A 15,273-nucleotide genomic window follows, 5' to 3' on the forward strand; every position below is an offset into this window, starting at 1 on the left:
TTTATATGAAAACAGCACTGAACATTCACCACATTATCAACAAAAGTACACTGAACGCGCGGCAGCCGCAACATGTGCGCTGCAACTGACAGATTTCATTGCCTACTGCCTGCTTTTGTGGAGCTAAAAAATGTGTTAAAGTGTTTATTCTTAATTCAAATCAAGTGTTAATAAAAAAAATAAAGGAATTTTTCAGGATAAATGTAAATATACAAGTATGGCGGAAATATTGCATAAAACTAAAAACACCAACACTTTTCGGGTAAGTACTTGCCAACCATGCACCACAACTACGTACTAAACACTTGCCCTTGCTTTTAGTATAAATCCTTTGCGGACCGTGTTAATGAGATTGATATACGGCGTTTGGCTTTGTACCGCATTGGACATGAAAACGAAGAACTGCCAGAGGAGGAAAATGAAACATGTTTTCATCAAACGCTGAAGAAATGGATAGTTTTAAACTTAACAGACGAGTTCGGCCAATTCAGCCGCAGATGTCTGAAGGTGGTAACATTGCCACAACTGGTGCACAAAAAAGACTTTGTGATAGATCTCTTGTTAGAGCGTCTCTCGACGGCCACAACTCTATCATTGCAGCCATTGTTGGAATTATTATACGTGTTAGCGCGCGATTTGCGTGAGGATTTCTACCCGTACTTTCAGCGCGTACTTGATCGACTCATTTGTCTGCTCAATACCCAAGACGCAGAGCAATTAGAATGGACATTGGTTTGCTTGGCTTACTTATTCAAAGCACTAAAACCGTACTTGAAGAAAAACATCGGTGTGGTGTTCCATGCCATTTTGCCACTACTAGATGAACAGCGTTACGAAGAGCATGTAACCAATTTTGCCGTGGAGTGTTTCTCCTTTATAGCACGTGATGTGCGCGATTATCGCAAATTTCTTGATTTCGTTTTGGACACAATAGCACGCGAGCAGGTGGACAGCATAGCAGGATGTGGGCGTTTGCTCTTTGAAATTGTGCGTGGTGTGAAAGGTCAATTCCATTCGGTAGCGGGCGATTTTCTCCAATTTATGTTTGAATGCTTAGTTGACGAACAGCGGGCCAAATCACAGGACAAACTGCAATTGCTCTGTGAAATTGTTAAGCAGTCTGTGCAAGAGTTGCTCAACTTTTTGTCGCCTCAAAGCATGCCGCTCTATTGGAACAAACTCTGCAATGTAACCCAAAACATGATGTTAGCTGGTGTAGGAGCTTCGGAACAATTAGTATATATTCTGCCGTTATACATACTCGCAGCCGAGCACCGCAATGGTAAACATCTGTGCGAATTAGACGTGGTGGTACCAACTATAATCAAGATGTTGGACTACTGTGGGCAAGAAAAAGCAAAAGGGAAAGCGGAAGGAGCACTACATTTGCTCGTAGAATTAGTTAGCAAGGTATTACTGGCAAATAATGCCCACCTGACACAATTAGATACCAGCCGATTAATGAAGAAAGCGTTGAACGTGCAACAACGCGATATTTATGCGCAATTTGTGTTACTTGTTGGTGCGCATGCGCAGTTCGAATTATTAGTGCTACCTTCTGTCGTTGCGAACTTTGAGGACAAGTTTGATGAGCCTGCATTTGAGCTGTTGGCACGCGTTGTCCTGCATAAGCGCTCACTGGCAGGCAATGCATTTGCACTGGATTCATGGCAGCCTTATATTTTACATATAAAACAACAAAACACGCTTGAAAAATTGAAAGAAAAAATAAAGACACTTGCATTTAATGAAAATGTATTGGAGGAAGAGAGTAATGCTTTGAGGGAGCAAGTTTTATTGCTAATTTTAGCACCACATATTGCTGGGTTGGAAAAAGAGGCACTTGAGCCTAAGCTAAACACCATTTTGAACCAAATTTTAGATAGCTTAAATTCTGATAATAATTTAGCGCAGAAATTGACCTTATACTCGCTCGTTCTCGAGACGCACATACACCTCAAATTTAAATGTGTGTCGAGTTTTGTACAACGCTCCATAGAGACGCTGCTACCCCATGCAACAACTAACCTACAAGCTTTGGGCGCGCTGGATCAGCTCCTAAGCGCAACGCCCAAATTTACCGAGGAAGAAATTCAACGCATATCAGAACTTTTGGTGCCCCTGCTCAGTTCGCATGCGCATGATGTACGCCTGCTCGCTGCGCACTGCCTACAAACGCTGCATCGCCAAACGAAGCTGGCTCATCCCTACAAAATATTCTATGCCGCCGAATGCATTGAACCAAACGTGCATAATTATCGTGAGCAATTGCTGCAACTGCAGCAACTCGAGACGGCCGGCGAACTCTACCGCGCCATCGAGAAAGAGGAGTCTCAGCGCGATATCTATAAGCGGCACATACTGCGCTTTCTGCTCGGCATGTTGTACCACAACTTCAAGTTTGTCTGGGAGCCGGTACTAAAACTAATAGAATCATACGCGCAAGCCATGAGCGTCGCAGACTTTTGGGCGATTTATCACCAGCTATTGCAGCAAACAGCTGAAAGCATAGACTACACTGTAACTGCCGCGCAGGATACCACCGCCGCCGCGATAGAAACTGTGCCTTGCTGGCGCAGCGCGATCTTAAATGAGTTGCTACCCGCGTTGCAACTGCCCAAACAAACGCAACAACAATTGCTGAACTATCGCAACCTGTTGTGGATGCGTTTGCCACAATTTGGGCAAATGGCACAGCAAAAAAATCGCGATCTTGTCGGTCTCTTTCTGCAATTCGTTAACGAGGAATACCGCGCGCGTTTGGAAAGGCGCGAACTGACTTGGGATCTTACGCAGCTCGCGGCCGGCCAAGCGCAGGATCAAATCGCAGAGGCAGAGACTTTAGACAGCGATGCGGAGGAGGATGACGATAAGCAAACAGGTAAGTTACTTGATTTTTAGTCTAAATTGGCATAATATATAACCTTTGATTTCTCTTTTCACAGAACGCCCGCGCAAAACTGGACGTCGCGGCAAACAGCGCAAGGATCAACAAGGTTTCATCGCCAAAAGCATACTGCAAACGCTACAAAGCAAACTTGGCGTATTTGCCGCGCAAACGAATCCACGTTCCCTATATCGCGAACCTGAATTATACGCGCTCTACATGGACCTGCTCGCTGGTCCGAATGCACAGTTGCAACGCGCCGCGCTCGACTGCATACTCAGGTACAAATCGAAAGCGTTGATGCCACACAAGGAACACCTATACGCATTGGTGGATGAGGTGAAATTCAAAGAGGAATTAGTCAACTTCAAATTAGATGAAGCTGTTAGCGAGGAACAGCGGCCAGAGCTCATGAAAATACTGCTACGCATATTGTATGGCAAAATGATCACCAAAGGCACACAGCGCGCGCTGAGCGCACAAGCGCGTAAATCACTGATTCTCCGCTTCCTGGGACAGTGCACCACCGAAGAGATTCTGTGGTTCTTGGAAATGGCTTTCGGCAAGTATGCCAAATACACCGACGCTGCTTTGCCGCTGGAACAGATACCAGCGCTAGTGTTGGCCGATTTCGATATACACGCCGCGTGGTCGCCGAAAAAGCTGCAAAGCATAGTAAATCTGCTGGAGCTGATACGCAAAGAGTTTGGCGGCCTAATGAAGCGTGACTTCCACATTTATATGCTGAAACTGCTAACATTCGTGGGCTGTGCTTGTAATGCCATTTTGCTGTTGCCCGCCGCGCAGCTGGCGCTTATACATCCGAAGATGAGTGTGGTCTACAAAAATGTGCGCAACGCTGCTTTGCTGAGTTTGGTGAACTTCTTCGCGCACATCGACGAATTCGAATGGGAGGCCGCGCAGGTTCGCTGCTTGACTGAAGTTTATGTTTGGCCAGTCATCGAAAAGCTGCCACAAGATGCCATTCACACGCCGACACCGTTGTTGCGTCTACTCTTACAGTGGGGTGAGAAGCCACAGCACTTCAACTTCTTAGCGCAACGACGCGCAGATGTAGACTCGCAGGAGACACCGATTATCTTCCATTATGTGGTAGCGCTGTTGTTGAATGAGAAAGCGAAGCCCGCGGTACGACGTCCCATTATGGCGTTGGTTGAACGCCTGTTGGATCCCAAATCGAAAGTGGAACTAGTGGAAGTTACTGGTCTACATATTGTAAAACCTTACATTCCGGAACTCTTGAAACGCCTGCGCATGAACTTTAGCACGCGTGCCGCCAAGCAAGCAATTGACAAACGCGACCTCAATATACTGTCGTTACTCACCGCACATGTGGAGGACGCAGCGACATGTGACAGCTTATTGCAGCTCTTACTGCCAATACTCATCGCGAAGTCTCAGCGCAACGCCAGTGAAGAAGTAGTCACGCAAGTTATAACGACACTTGCGAATCTCATCAAGCAGCTCGACGCACCCGAGACCTATTTACGGAAACTCGCGCCGCTTTTCGAGCAGACGCAAGAGGTGAACGCGCGCAAATTGTTGTGTCAGCTAGTAACGGACATTGCGCGCAAGCGCCATAAACAGGCTACCCAAAGCAATGACGAAGCGCTTATTGCGCAGGCGACGCGCTTACAACGCACCGCGCGCCTTACCAGCATGCTGAACGCCTGGGACAAACGCTGGGTGGAGCAACCCGACTACGACAAGCGCTTGGATGCGCTTAAAGAAATAGCGCAGCTCTTGGACGTTGAACATGATGGCGTTGATATAGAGCTTGGCGTGCTCGCGATCTACAACTGCGTTTACTTCATTAAATATGACAAAGATATGGGCTTGCGCGACAATGCCAGCGAACACTTGCGTTTGCTGTTACCGCGCCTCGCTCAACGCTACGCCGCTACTGCAGATGATAAACCCAACCTGGACTATTTAGTTGGCGACGTGGCCATTAATTTGCTCAGGCGCTTATTGCGCGACAATAACGACAATGTGCGCTACGAAGGTATACGCTTATTGGGCGAATTGGCGCGCCAAGCGCCTACAACGCACGCGGTCTTGCAAGACTTGGCGCCACTTGGCGATCAGCAAGACGCAGAGGTGGATTTCTTCGAGAATCTTACACACTTACAAACACATCGCCATGGACGCGCGCTGCTTAAATTCAACTCTCACGCACAGACGTTGACGCAACGACCATGCACGCGCACGCTGACGGAGTTTGTGTTGCCGCTGGCCACGCGCTATCTCTTGCAGGAGAAGCATGCTGGTAAGCATACGCTCATAGACGCCGCCATTGAGACGGTAGGCGTGGTATGTCAACTGCTGCCCTGGCAGCAGTATCACGCTCTGCTGCGCTACTATCTCACCAAGTTGCGCAGCTCACAGGAGCATCAACGTCAATGCGTGCGCATTGTGGTGCGCATACTCGACGCGTTCCATTTTGACTTGACACAAGCGCAAGCCGATGCGCAAGCGCTGCAACAGCTGCGCGCTAAGTTGAGCAGTGAGGAAATAACTGAAGCAGAGGAGAAGCCCGAAACCGCTGCGAAAAAAGAAATAGTAACAGCAGATAACGAGGCAATAGAGGCGGAAGATGCGGATGAAAAGGAAATGGAAGTCGATGTTGAGGACGAGGACACCGCGCTCGCTGCAGAACTTGCTGCTGCGGACATGGATGCTACAGCAGCGCAGGACGACACCGCACCCGCTATTTGCGTGCTCAACGCCGCGCTAGTGCTGCCCGCCGGCGCTGCCAAGCGCGTTATGCTCACAATCACCAGCATACTCATACCGACGCTCAATCGCGCAATCACAGAGCAGAGCTCATACGACAACAAGCACAAAGTCAATCGTAAGCGTTTCAGCGCAGAGCGCGAGGAGGAGGAGATACTGCGTGTGCCAATCGCGCTGGCGCTGGTTAAACTGATGCAAAAGTTGCCCAAGGACCTAATGGAGGCGAGCTTACCAGGCGTTTTCATGAAAGTTTGCACCTTTTTGCGCTCGCCACTAAAGTCGGTGCGCATGCTAACGCGTGACATACTGAAAAAGATTATGCTCGCGCTGGGCGCCAGCTACCTGGCGCTGCTTATGGACCACTTGCAATCGCTATTGACGCGCGGCTTTCAAGTGCACGTGCTTGCCGTCACTGTGCACGGTGTCTTGGATGCGCTGCGTGAACAATTGCAGCCAAGCGATATTGAAAACTGTCTGCACAACCTGCTCGACGTGGCGTTGAACGATATATTCGGTGAAATCACCGCCGAAAAGGAAAACGAAAAGATTGCCGCGCATACGCCCGAAGCTAAACCGAGCGCCAAAAGCTACCTGGTGCTACACATTGTGGCGCGCAATATACAAGACAATTGTCTGCTGGATCTACTCATGCCGTTCAAGGAGCATCTCACGCGTTCGCACTCGCGTAAAGTCACCTTGAAAATACAGGATTGCTTTGCGAAGATAGTGAGCGGTTTGGTGGAGAATGCGCACATTTCGCGCGAGAGTTTGCTCATCTTCATCTACGGCACAGTTTCGGAGAGTATCACTGATCTGCTGCCGGGCACACAGAAGCGCGCGCTTAGCGAACAGGAGAAGGAGCGTATGCGACGCGCGCGTCCCGACTGCTTCATCATACAACCGGCGCCGCGCACACGTTCCGGCGCGGTCAATAAGCGCGTGCAATCGAACGCACAAGCCAATGCGCATATACTTATCGAATTCGGTCTGGAGCTATTGCAAATCGTTTTGAAACGCAAAAAACTGGTAGAAGTGGACTATCAGCCTTTCTTGAACCCCTTACTGCCGCTTCTACGCGACGCGCTGAAAAGTACACATGTGCGCGTGGTGACTTTTGCGCTGAAATGCTTTGGCGCCATTTGGAACGACGCCTATGAGTTGCCGGCGCTGCAGCAGCAATACCTTAGCGACGTCGTGGAGCGCATGTTCGAGATATTAAAGAATATATCCACCTTTGGCGCCATCAAGCAAGATGAGAATCTTCAATTGGTTAAATCGTGCTACAAAGCCATCGTGGCGTTGCTGCGCAAATGCAGCGATTACGAGCTGACGCCCGAGCAACTGCAACAGCTCGTGCTCTATGTCGAGCAAAACCTGTACGAGGGCGAACATCAGACGCTCTCCTTTTCACTGCTCAAAGCGCTCATTGCGCGACGCGTTGAGGCCGAGTCGTTCCATCAGATAATGAAACGCATCGGCGATATGTCGATCCAATCACAGTCGGACTTTGTGCGCGACGAGGCGCGCAATATACTGGTCACCTACATCATGGAATATCCACTGAAGAAGCGCGTCGATCAGATTGTAAAATTCTTCACAGTACAACTACGCTATTCGTTGCCGTCGGGTCGGCAGTCGGTCATACAATTCCTGCATGCTTTAATCAAGAAGTTCCCGCTGAAGATACTTTCCAAGCGTGCGGAATTCCTTTATATCTCGCTGGGACCACGTTTGGTGAATGACGAGGACCCGGGTTGCCGCAAGGCGATCGCCGAGTGCATCGAGCTGCTGATTACGCGTTTGGAGAAAGTCGATCGTCAGCGTTTATTCGACATGACACTGCTCTTCTTCGAAGCCGGCAATAAGCCATCGGTGGCAGAAATGGCTGCGTCGCTTTGCTCGCGTTTTCTAAACGCGGAGAAGCAATCCTTCGCGCCGCGACTCAAACTCGTGCTGCCCACAATTGTAGCGCGTCTCACAATGAATAATCCAAGCGCGCCCGGCAGATTTGTGCGCGCGCCGACGGCGCTGGGCTTTGACGTGGATGAGGAAAAGCTCAAGAAGCGCAGAAAATACAATGTAAGCTAATAACTTAATAAATGCTATTGATAATAATTTGTGTTGTGTTCCTACAGAAAGTGAAAGGCCAAAACACCAAGCAAGTCGAGGAAATCGTGCTCACTGAGGAGGAGGTAGCCAAAACGGCTGAGGACCACCAACGCGCCATCGACCACGAAATCATACAAATACAATATTGCCTGCTTAAGATGTTGGACTACTGCAGCGTGGAGCTGCTCAGCGGCAACAATGCCGAATTGAGTCACGTGATCGACGAACTGGCTTATGAATCACAGAAGCTGCTAGCGCATGAGCATGCCTGGGTGCGCTGCAATGCGGCCAAAATTATCGCGCTCATTTTGAGCAACTACGATTATGCGCGTGTTGGCGCACAACTGGCGAAGGCTCAACAGCACACAGACTATGCAAACGGCAATGGTGTGGACGCTAATGCAGCGAAATTCGATTTCATTTATGCCAATCCCGTTTACGATATTAAATCGTTGGTGTTGGACTTATGCGCCCAAGTGGTGCCCGGCGACACGCAACAGAATATGATTGATGAAATAGTCAAGATCTTCCTGTTCATTGGCAATATGCTGCGCGATGTGCCTTTTAGTGTTAAGCAAGAGAAACAGGAAGACGACGCAGCTGAGGAAAAGGAGAACACGGCGGTGGAGCAGAAGGAGGAGCATACGACGGGTACAAAGATTAATTTGTACTGGCTGGTACGCAACATACGCTTCCTGATTAACAGGGAGGTGGCTAAGGCGCCACATTCTACCGTCGTGGTAAGTAAATGCCGTCGCCATAATAAGCAAACATAACCTTTATTTTTTGTCAATGTAGCGGTCAGCACTTTTCACGCTAATCGAGGGTCTCATCACGCTGCTTAATGTGGAAACACTGGAAAGGCTGGCGCCCCCGCTGCTAGGTGCGCTGGTACGTGAAATGTCCGAGGAGGACCAAAATGTGGACGGTGACTTGCGGCAATTGGCGCTACGCGTTGGTAGTCGTTTGCGCAAGCGCATTGGCTCCGATCTGTATGATAAGTTGCGCACGCGCACGCAAACTGCATTAATGCGCCGGCGCGCCGAACGCAAAAAAGTGCTGGCGCAGGAAAAGATACACGATCCGTTGCGTGCGGCTAAGAGAAAGGCTGCCACTCAGGAACGCAAAAAATCGGCGAAGCGCTTGAAGGCGGATGTGATGCGCGGCAAGGCAGCAGACACGAAGCAAAAACTAAAGAAACGCAAGCGCAAAGCGGACGAAGAGCTATTCTAATTTTTATTTAATGCTAAATAAATATAAATATTATACAAAAATAAATACATATAATTGAAAAGTTGTATAAGGAAAATTACAAATAAATACAGTTTTATTATTTAATGAAATAGTATTTTTTATTTCGTTTTATTAATTTTGTGATGTATTATTTGCTTAATTTTATTTTGAACTTTTTTTTCTAAAAATAAAATTTTTTTAATTAAAATTTAATTTTTTAATTTTTAAATACATTTTTTAATTAAATTTTTTTAAATTTTTTTTTAATTTTTTTTTTAAAATTTTTTTTTTTAATTTTTTTAAATTTTTTTTAAATTTTATAAAATTTTTAAATTTTTTTTAGTTTTTTATATTTTTTTTAATTTTATTAAAATCTTTTTTTATTTTTTTTTTTATTTTTATTTTTATTTTTAATTATATTATTATTTTTTTAATTATTTTATTTTATTTTTTTTTATATAACTTTTTTTAATTTAATTTTTTTTAAATTAACTTTTTAATTTTATTTTTATTTTAATTAATTTTTTTATTTACTTTATTTTTAAATTTTGTTTATATTTTATTGCATTTTTTAAATTTTTTTGTTTTCTAATTTTTTTTTGTTTTTAAAATTTTATCTTTTATCTACCGTTTTTCTTAAAATTTGTATAGATTTTCTAATAATTTTTCCTAAATATTGTTTGGCTAATTTTTTTAAATTATTTGTCTTTTATTTCTTAGTTTACTAATTTCTAAAAATTATAATTTAAATTTTTTTAACAGCTTTTGTTTTTTAATTTATTTTTTTTAGAAAATTTAATTTTAGATTTTCAAACTTTATTTTTTTTCTAAAAATTTATTCATTTTTTTAAGTTTTATTTTTTTCTAAAGTTTTATTTTTTCCAAAAAATTTTATTTTTTTCATTAAATTTTTTTTCAAAAATTTTATATTTTTTTTTTAAGTTTCAGTTTTTGTTCAAAAAGTTTTATTTTTTTAAAAAAGCTTTACTTTTTTCTAAAAATTTTATTTTTTTTCTAAAAATTTAATTTTTTTCTAAAAATTTTGTTTTATTCCTAAAATTTTTTTTTTCCTAAAACTTTTATTTTCCTAAAAATTTTTTTTCGTTAATTTTTTTTCCTAAAAGTTTTTTTTTCTAAAAATTTATTTTGAGTTTTTTATGTTAATAAATCTTTTTTATACATACATACATACATACATATGTAATATATTTTTTTTTAATTTAATTTTTTATTTTATTTTTTCTATATTATATTTGTTATTTAATTTCTACATGTTTTTCTCCAAAAATTTAATTTTTATATTTTTTTTTTTTGAGAATGTTTGTAAATCATAGCGTCCCTCATGTTTAGCAACATTTCATCCCTACAAATTGTCACAGCAATAAATGTCTCCTAAACATGTTTTCAAAACAAACTCACTGCTTTATCGACTAAATGTCAAAACTACTTTGCCGATTTAAGACACAATAATCAAAATTGACAATTTCGCTGCGCTTCACTCCGCTCTTTTGTTTATTAAACAAAAAAGTCCAAATAAACATTACGCGTCTGAAGCATTACAACAAAAAGTAGCAAAATTTTGATACACTGATTATAGTTGATTATAAAAGCGCGCAAACTTGCAATTTGCTATGTTGCGTTGCATACGTTTCGGTGAGGTGTTACTGGATGAGACTTTCCGGACATTTTTAATATGTAATCAGTGCCAGGCGGAATTCGTGGAAGTGCCCGAGTTTCGTGTACATCTTGCGACCACCCCCTGCGGACAGCGGCTATTTAAGGAAGATGTAATTGGCCTAAAATTTGGTGCCGCACAAGTCACGCGCACCAGCAAAGAAAAAACAGTGAGTGCATACAGGAGTTTGTTCTTTTTGGTTTGCAAAAAAATTAAATTGTTTATGTGCTTTTAGTATTTGTTGTATAATCCAGCGGATGTGCAATTAGCTACCACAGAAACAGTGATAAGCAGCGCCACAGGAACAGCAGAAGGTGGCGACGATGCCTATTTAGATTTAATGAAAATTGAAGAAGAATTACTCGATCCGCGTTGGTACACAGATATTGCAAACGCACAGACTGAAGTTACTGGTCCACAAGCTGCTGGACCATTATCGAGTACGATTAATGCCAATAAACCGATGGAATATAAAGAACTCGTAGAGGCTGTGGGACCATATGTCCAATTCAAGGAAAACGCCGCTAAAAGAAAACCAAACAGCGTTGTGGTAAGACGTTTTCCCAATAAGTCTGATAATTCCGCTGTTGCTAAAAACAATCCAGTATTACAAACGAAACTTGAGCCAAGCAACGACCAAAAATCGGTGCGTTTGCTGAATCCTGCTGTGAAACGAAAACTTGATATGGCACCTAAGCAAGTGCAATTTAATGATAAAACGACTGTAAAATATGTAATTAATGAGAAATTATGTACAAATTCTGCGCCAATTACTGAAGAAATAACCCTAAATAATGGCGCGGTGGTAAAGCGACGTAAAACGATAAATATACCAACGGAGCAAACAAGCATGCGACAAGACCTGCAGGAACAAGCTATTCGGCGAAGTTCAGATGTACCAAAAAGTACAATCGGAATAGCCACAGTACGTAAGACTGTCACACAACCACCAAATGCAGTGGGAGCTAACAAAACTGCAAAATCGCACAATATCACTATTGCTCCGACTGTGGTAAGTTCAAAGATTGTAGCTCCAGCAAAATTGGCATCAACAGCTGCACCTAAAACCGACGCAGCAGCAAAGATCAAAGGCCCGTTGCCTAATACACGTGTGATAGCTACACAAATGAATGGCAAAAATCAAATAATCCATTCCAATTTGTTGGTTAAAAATCCTATCACATACGCCAGAGCCAACTCGAATGGCATAACAAGCGAAAAACCGCTACCAAATCGAACCGCGTCCGTATCTGTCAACAAAGTAGCACCAATAGCTACAAAACCACAACCACGTACTGTTACTACATCGGGCGTAGGAGCAACACCAGTTGCAGTCGTCGCGTCTATGAAACAAACAGCGCCACCCGCACTAGCACCCTTATCAAGTAGTAATCCCACTGCCACGGCTCAACAGAAAACCAATGATATATTAAACAAACTGCAGACGCGCGGCTTGCAGGTGAAGCGCACGCAGCCGCCCGTCACAACATCGGTCAATACAAGTCAACAGAACAAAACGTTGGAGCTGCTGCAAAAACTCCAATCCAAAGGCATGAAAGTGAAAATCCTCAATGGCAAAGAGGCGTTGTGTGCAAGTGGTGCGACGGTAGCACAAACTAGTGGCAGCATCAATTTGCCAACCACTGCAGTGAGAGATGCGAAAGTCGTGTGCAACGTGGGAAGTACTGCGTTGGCGATGGTGAAACCAAATAAGACGATTTTAAACAATAAGCTCATAATTAAGAAAGTAAAGTAGTAGTGATAGTAGTGATGTAGAATTTTACTGCGTTTTGTCGATAACCGTTAGGCTATTTTTTAAGCAAAGCCAGATTTTAATTATTTGTTTGTTTATCCGCCATAAAATTTTGTTTCATTTGATCTGAAGAAAATTCGAATAGTCTGCATAAGCTTCTTTTATGTATTAGTTTCATATTCATATTTTTAAAATTATAATTCATTATGTAATGCTTAATATTTAAGCAACCAAATACGCGTCACTAAATGTTTACTGTTCTCATCTGTGTTGAATAAAATATTAACATATGTATGTCTGTATTTATGTTCTCTCAGCTCGTTCGGCACAGCTGAGAAGGAATACTTGAAAATAAATCGTTTTCAAAAACTTTATTAAGAAAATAAAAGCGTAATCTTAATAGCTTTCTTTAATGTCGGGTTTAATGCTGATACAACAATAACAGATCTCTACTACTAACGATATTATACACAAACAGATTTATTTTACTGAAAACAATCACGGCTGCAATGACAGTTTGGAAAAAGGTCTATCTAAAAGCACTTTACTCAACGTTGCGGTATTTGCTATGCTCACAGCTTCACCTACATGGCCACTATCCACAGCCATGCCTCCTTCCGGTGTAACGGAGTTGCGCACCAATTCACGCAGACTTGCGGATATTTTCGCTGTTTTGGCAATAGCCTCTTGTCTGCGTTGGCGCTCTTCAACAAAACGTTGCGACTGCTCGCATTTCTGCTGTATGTGCTCCTCTAGCTGGGCCAGCCGCTGGCGCTCCAACTGCTGTGCTTCGCGCCAGTGCTCCTCGTGCACCAACTCTTCCATTTGGTTGTCGTACCGTAAGCGGCGTAGATAGCTATCCAGCATGTTGGCGCGTATATGCTCGGCGCGCTGCAAGCGTTCGCTTAAACGTTCGCAAATCTCTTGCTTACGTAACTTTTCGTCTATTTGTTGTTCTTCCTGCTGCACAGCGACCGCCTCCGCGCGACGCAACTCGTCACAACGGCGCTGACACGCCGCTATACCACGTTCAACTTTAAGCGCGTCAAGTCGCCGCTTCGTGCTCTTATCTTTTTGTTGCAAAGCTTCGCGCAAACGCCGCAGTTCGCTCAAATCGCGCTGAGCAATTTCGTTTAGACGCGCCTTTGTCAATAAATAATCTTGAAATTGCTTGTCGCGTATCGCACGTTTGTACTCCTCCATTTGCGCGCATTTGAAGAGTTCGCGTTCGTAACGCTCATTTTCCCAGTATTTGCGCGCCAGCCAGGCATTCTCTTTGGCAATGGCGCGTTCGGTGCGCTTATGCGCCATACGATTCAGTATGCGTTTATCGTGTGCGGGTACTTGTTGGTAAGCGGCGCGTACCGTGGGCGCCAAGCAGAGGCTGGCCATGGACGCGCACACTTTTTGTGAAGTTAGTGACGACGACAATTGCACCTCCTCGTTGGCTTTCTCGTTGCTCTTCGATTTAACAGTGCAACGCGGCAGTGTATGAGAATGTTCGAGCGGACTGGTGTCTGCATGCTCCACCGTTGATAAGGCATGCTTAAGCGCACTGATGCCGTTCACTTGCAGGGAGGCTGTTGCATTGTTGTCCTCATCGTCGTTAAGCGCGCTTAGCAGTTCCTGCAAAATTTTACAATCGCGCGTGTAGTATGTGGCGCGTTTAGCGGCAGGACCAACCGATGTGGAAATTAAAGGTGATATGCTGCGGCTGCGCACGCTACATACACTTTTAGAGCGCTTCACCGAAGCCGCAGCGTTATGCTTTGGTACTGCGCCACTCTTATAAAGGCTCGCCGCAGCTGGACTTGTACGCCCGGAATGTGTTGGCGTTGTTTTGGCGTTTTTGGATTTAAGTGATATGGTTGATATGGCTTGTGTACTGGAAGGCTTCGTTAAATTTCCGTTTGATGTTGTAACGGTGTTGTTTTTTCTTCTGGCAGCTCTAGATTTACGCGTCGAACGCTTTTTGCAAATATTCTGATCAATGGAAATGGTGGAACGTGTTACTTCAGTTGGCCGAGTATATTGCGTTGCTGCATCTTCTAGTCTCTCAAGCGCGTGCACGTCGCGTTCTAGTCCGTCAGTTTTGCACTTGCTATCGATTTTTTCGAAATGCTCACCACAGTTGAGTGGTTCCGTATTTAAGCTGCTACGGTGTGAGCTGTAACAATCACAGTGGCAAATCTCGCAGCAGCTGTCACTTAAGTTTAATGAATCAAGTTCAGCTAAAAGTCGCCAGTGCTCCGCCGCTGCCGTCCCTCGTGCTGTAGCGCGTCCATGCATCGCTTTAAATAGTTGCTCACCAACACTTTCCTTGTTTTTGCTCTCGACTTGGCACTAAATAAATGTATCAATACCCATTCGTCGGCTTTGCCATCTCCGCGCTTTTCCGTTCGACCTAGAGGAATTAGGTCGCTATACCCTAACGTTGTTATTATTCTTTACAAAATCCGCTTATATATCGATTTCTTTCGGTTATGCCACTATTTTTGGACTTTTCAATCTGTCCATTTTTTACCGACTAATCATCGGGTTGCTTTCGTTCGCCACCAAAATTAAACGTCGAGTTTGTTTACTTTCTATTGATTGTGGCTAGCTTTTGGTGTAGTTTCCATGGTGATCTTTTCTGAGTTTTGACATATTGTACCGTTTCTGCATCGGTATTTTGTATGGTGTAGCTAAATTGCTCTACTTCGTTTTGATATGCTGGGCCTCAGTTAAAGTTAGGGACATTAGAACACAATTTTTTTTTTGTTTGAAGAATTTACACCAGAATATTAAATTTATTTCATGCTAAGATATGTTGGTAGTGTGGTTTTAATTATGTAATAGAATCACGTCTCAAATTGTTAT

General features: G+C 43.8%; 3 protein-coding genes across 3 annotated transcripts; 2 read left to right on the forward strand and 1 right to left on the reverse strand.

Annotated features, from left to right (window-relative positions):
- The first annotated feature begins 60 nt into the window (after positions 1 to 60).
- LOC126754461 (small subunit processome component 20 homolog) lies at positions 61 to 9,096 on the forward strand. The gene is made up of 5 exons (XM_050466429.1): positions 61 to 262; positions 322 to 2,881; positions 2,946 to 7,723; positions 7,780 to 8,493; positions 8,552 to 9,096. The coding sequence occupies exons 1-5, from the start codon at positions 218 to 220 to the stop codon at positions 8,984 to 8,986; spliced, it is 8,532 nt and encodes a 2,843-aa protein (XP_050322386.1). The 5' UTR covers positions 61 to 217; the 3' UTR covers positions 8,987 to 9,096.
- A 1,347-nt stretch (positions 9,097 to 10,443) lies between these two features.
- Positions 10,444 to 12,814, forward strand: LOC126754938 (uncharacterized). Its single transcript, XM_050467157.1, has 2 exons — positions 10,444 to 10,830; positions 10,897 to 12,814. Exons 1-2 carry the CDS (start codon positions 10,618 to 10,620, stop codon positions 12,415 to 12,417), a joined length of 1,734 nt encoding a protein of 577 aa, XP_050323114.1. The 5' UTR covers positions 10,444 to 10,617; the 3' UTR covers positions 12,418 to 12,814.
- On the reverse strand, positions 12,771 to 15,250 carry LOC126754936 (uncharacterized). Its single transcript, XM_050467156.1, has one exon. It carries the CDS (start codon positions 14,701 to 14,703, stop codon positions 12,913 to 12,915), a length of 1,791 nt encoding a protein of 596 aa, XP_050323113.1. The 5' UTR covers positions 14,704 to 15,250; the 3' UTR covers positions 12,771 to 12,912.
- Between the last annotated feature and the right edge of the window lie 23 nt (positions 15,251 to 15,273).

The sequence above is a fragment of the Bactrocera neohumeralis genome, chromosome 4 (genome assembly GCF_024586455.1).
Source record: "Bactrocera neohumeralis isolate Rockhampton chromosome 4, APGP_CSIRO_Bneo_wtdbg2-racon-allhic-juicebox.fasta_v2, whole genome shotgun sequence".
Taxonomy (NCBI): Eukaryota; Metazoa; Arthropoda; class Insecta; order Diptera; family Tephritidae; genus Bactrocera; species Bactrocera neohumeralis.

What these genes read in the sequence shown, in the direction of transcription:
- LOC126754461 (XM_050466429.1), top strand. Translation starts at nt 218, where the DNA reads ATGGCGGAAATATTGCATAAAACTAAAAACACCAACACTTTTCGG. An exon ending in AAAACACCAACACTTTTCGG is followed by an intron (nt 263 to 321) that starts GTAAGTACTTGC and finishes CCTTGCTTTTAG; the next exon opens with TATAAATCCTTTGCGGACCG. An exon ending in CGCCACATTCTACCGTCGTG is followed by an intron (nt 8,494 to 8,551) that starts GTAAGTAAATGC and finishes TTGTCAATGTAG; the next exon opens with CGGTCAGCACTTTTCACGCT.
- LOC126754938 (XM_050467157.1), top strand. Translation starts at nt 10,618, where the DNA reads ATGTTGCGTTGCATACGTTTCGGTGAGGTGTTACTGGATGAGACTTTC. An exon ending in GCACCAGCAAAGAAAAAACA is followed by an intron (nt 10,831 to 10,896) that starts GTGAGTGCATAC and finishes ATGTGCTTTTAG; the next exon opens with TATTTGTTGTATAATCCAGC.
- LOC126754936 (XM_050467156.1), bottom strand. Translation starts at nt 14,703, where the DNA reads ATGCATGGACGCGCTACAGCACGAGGGACGGCAGCGGCGGAGCACTGG.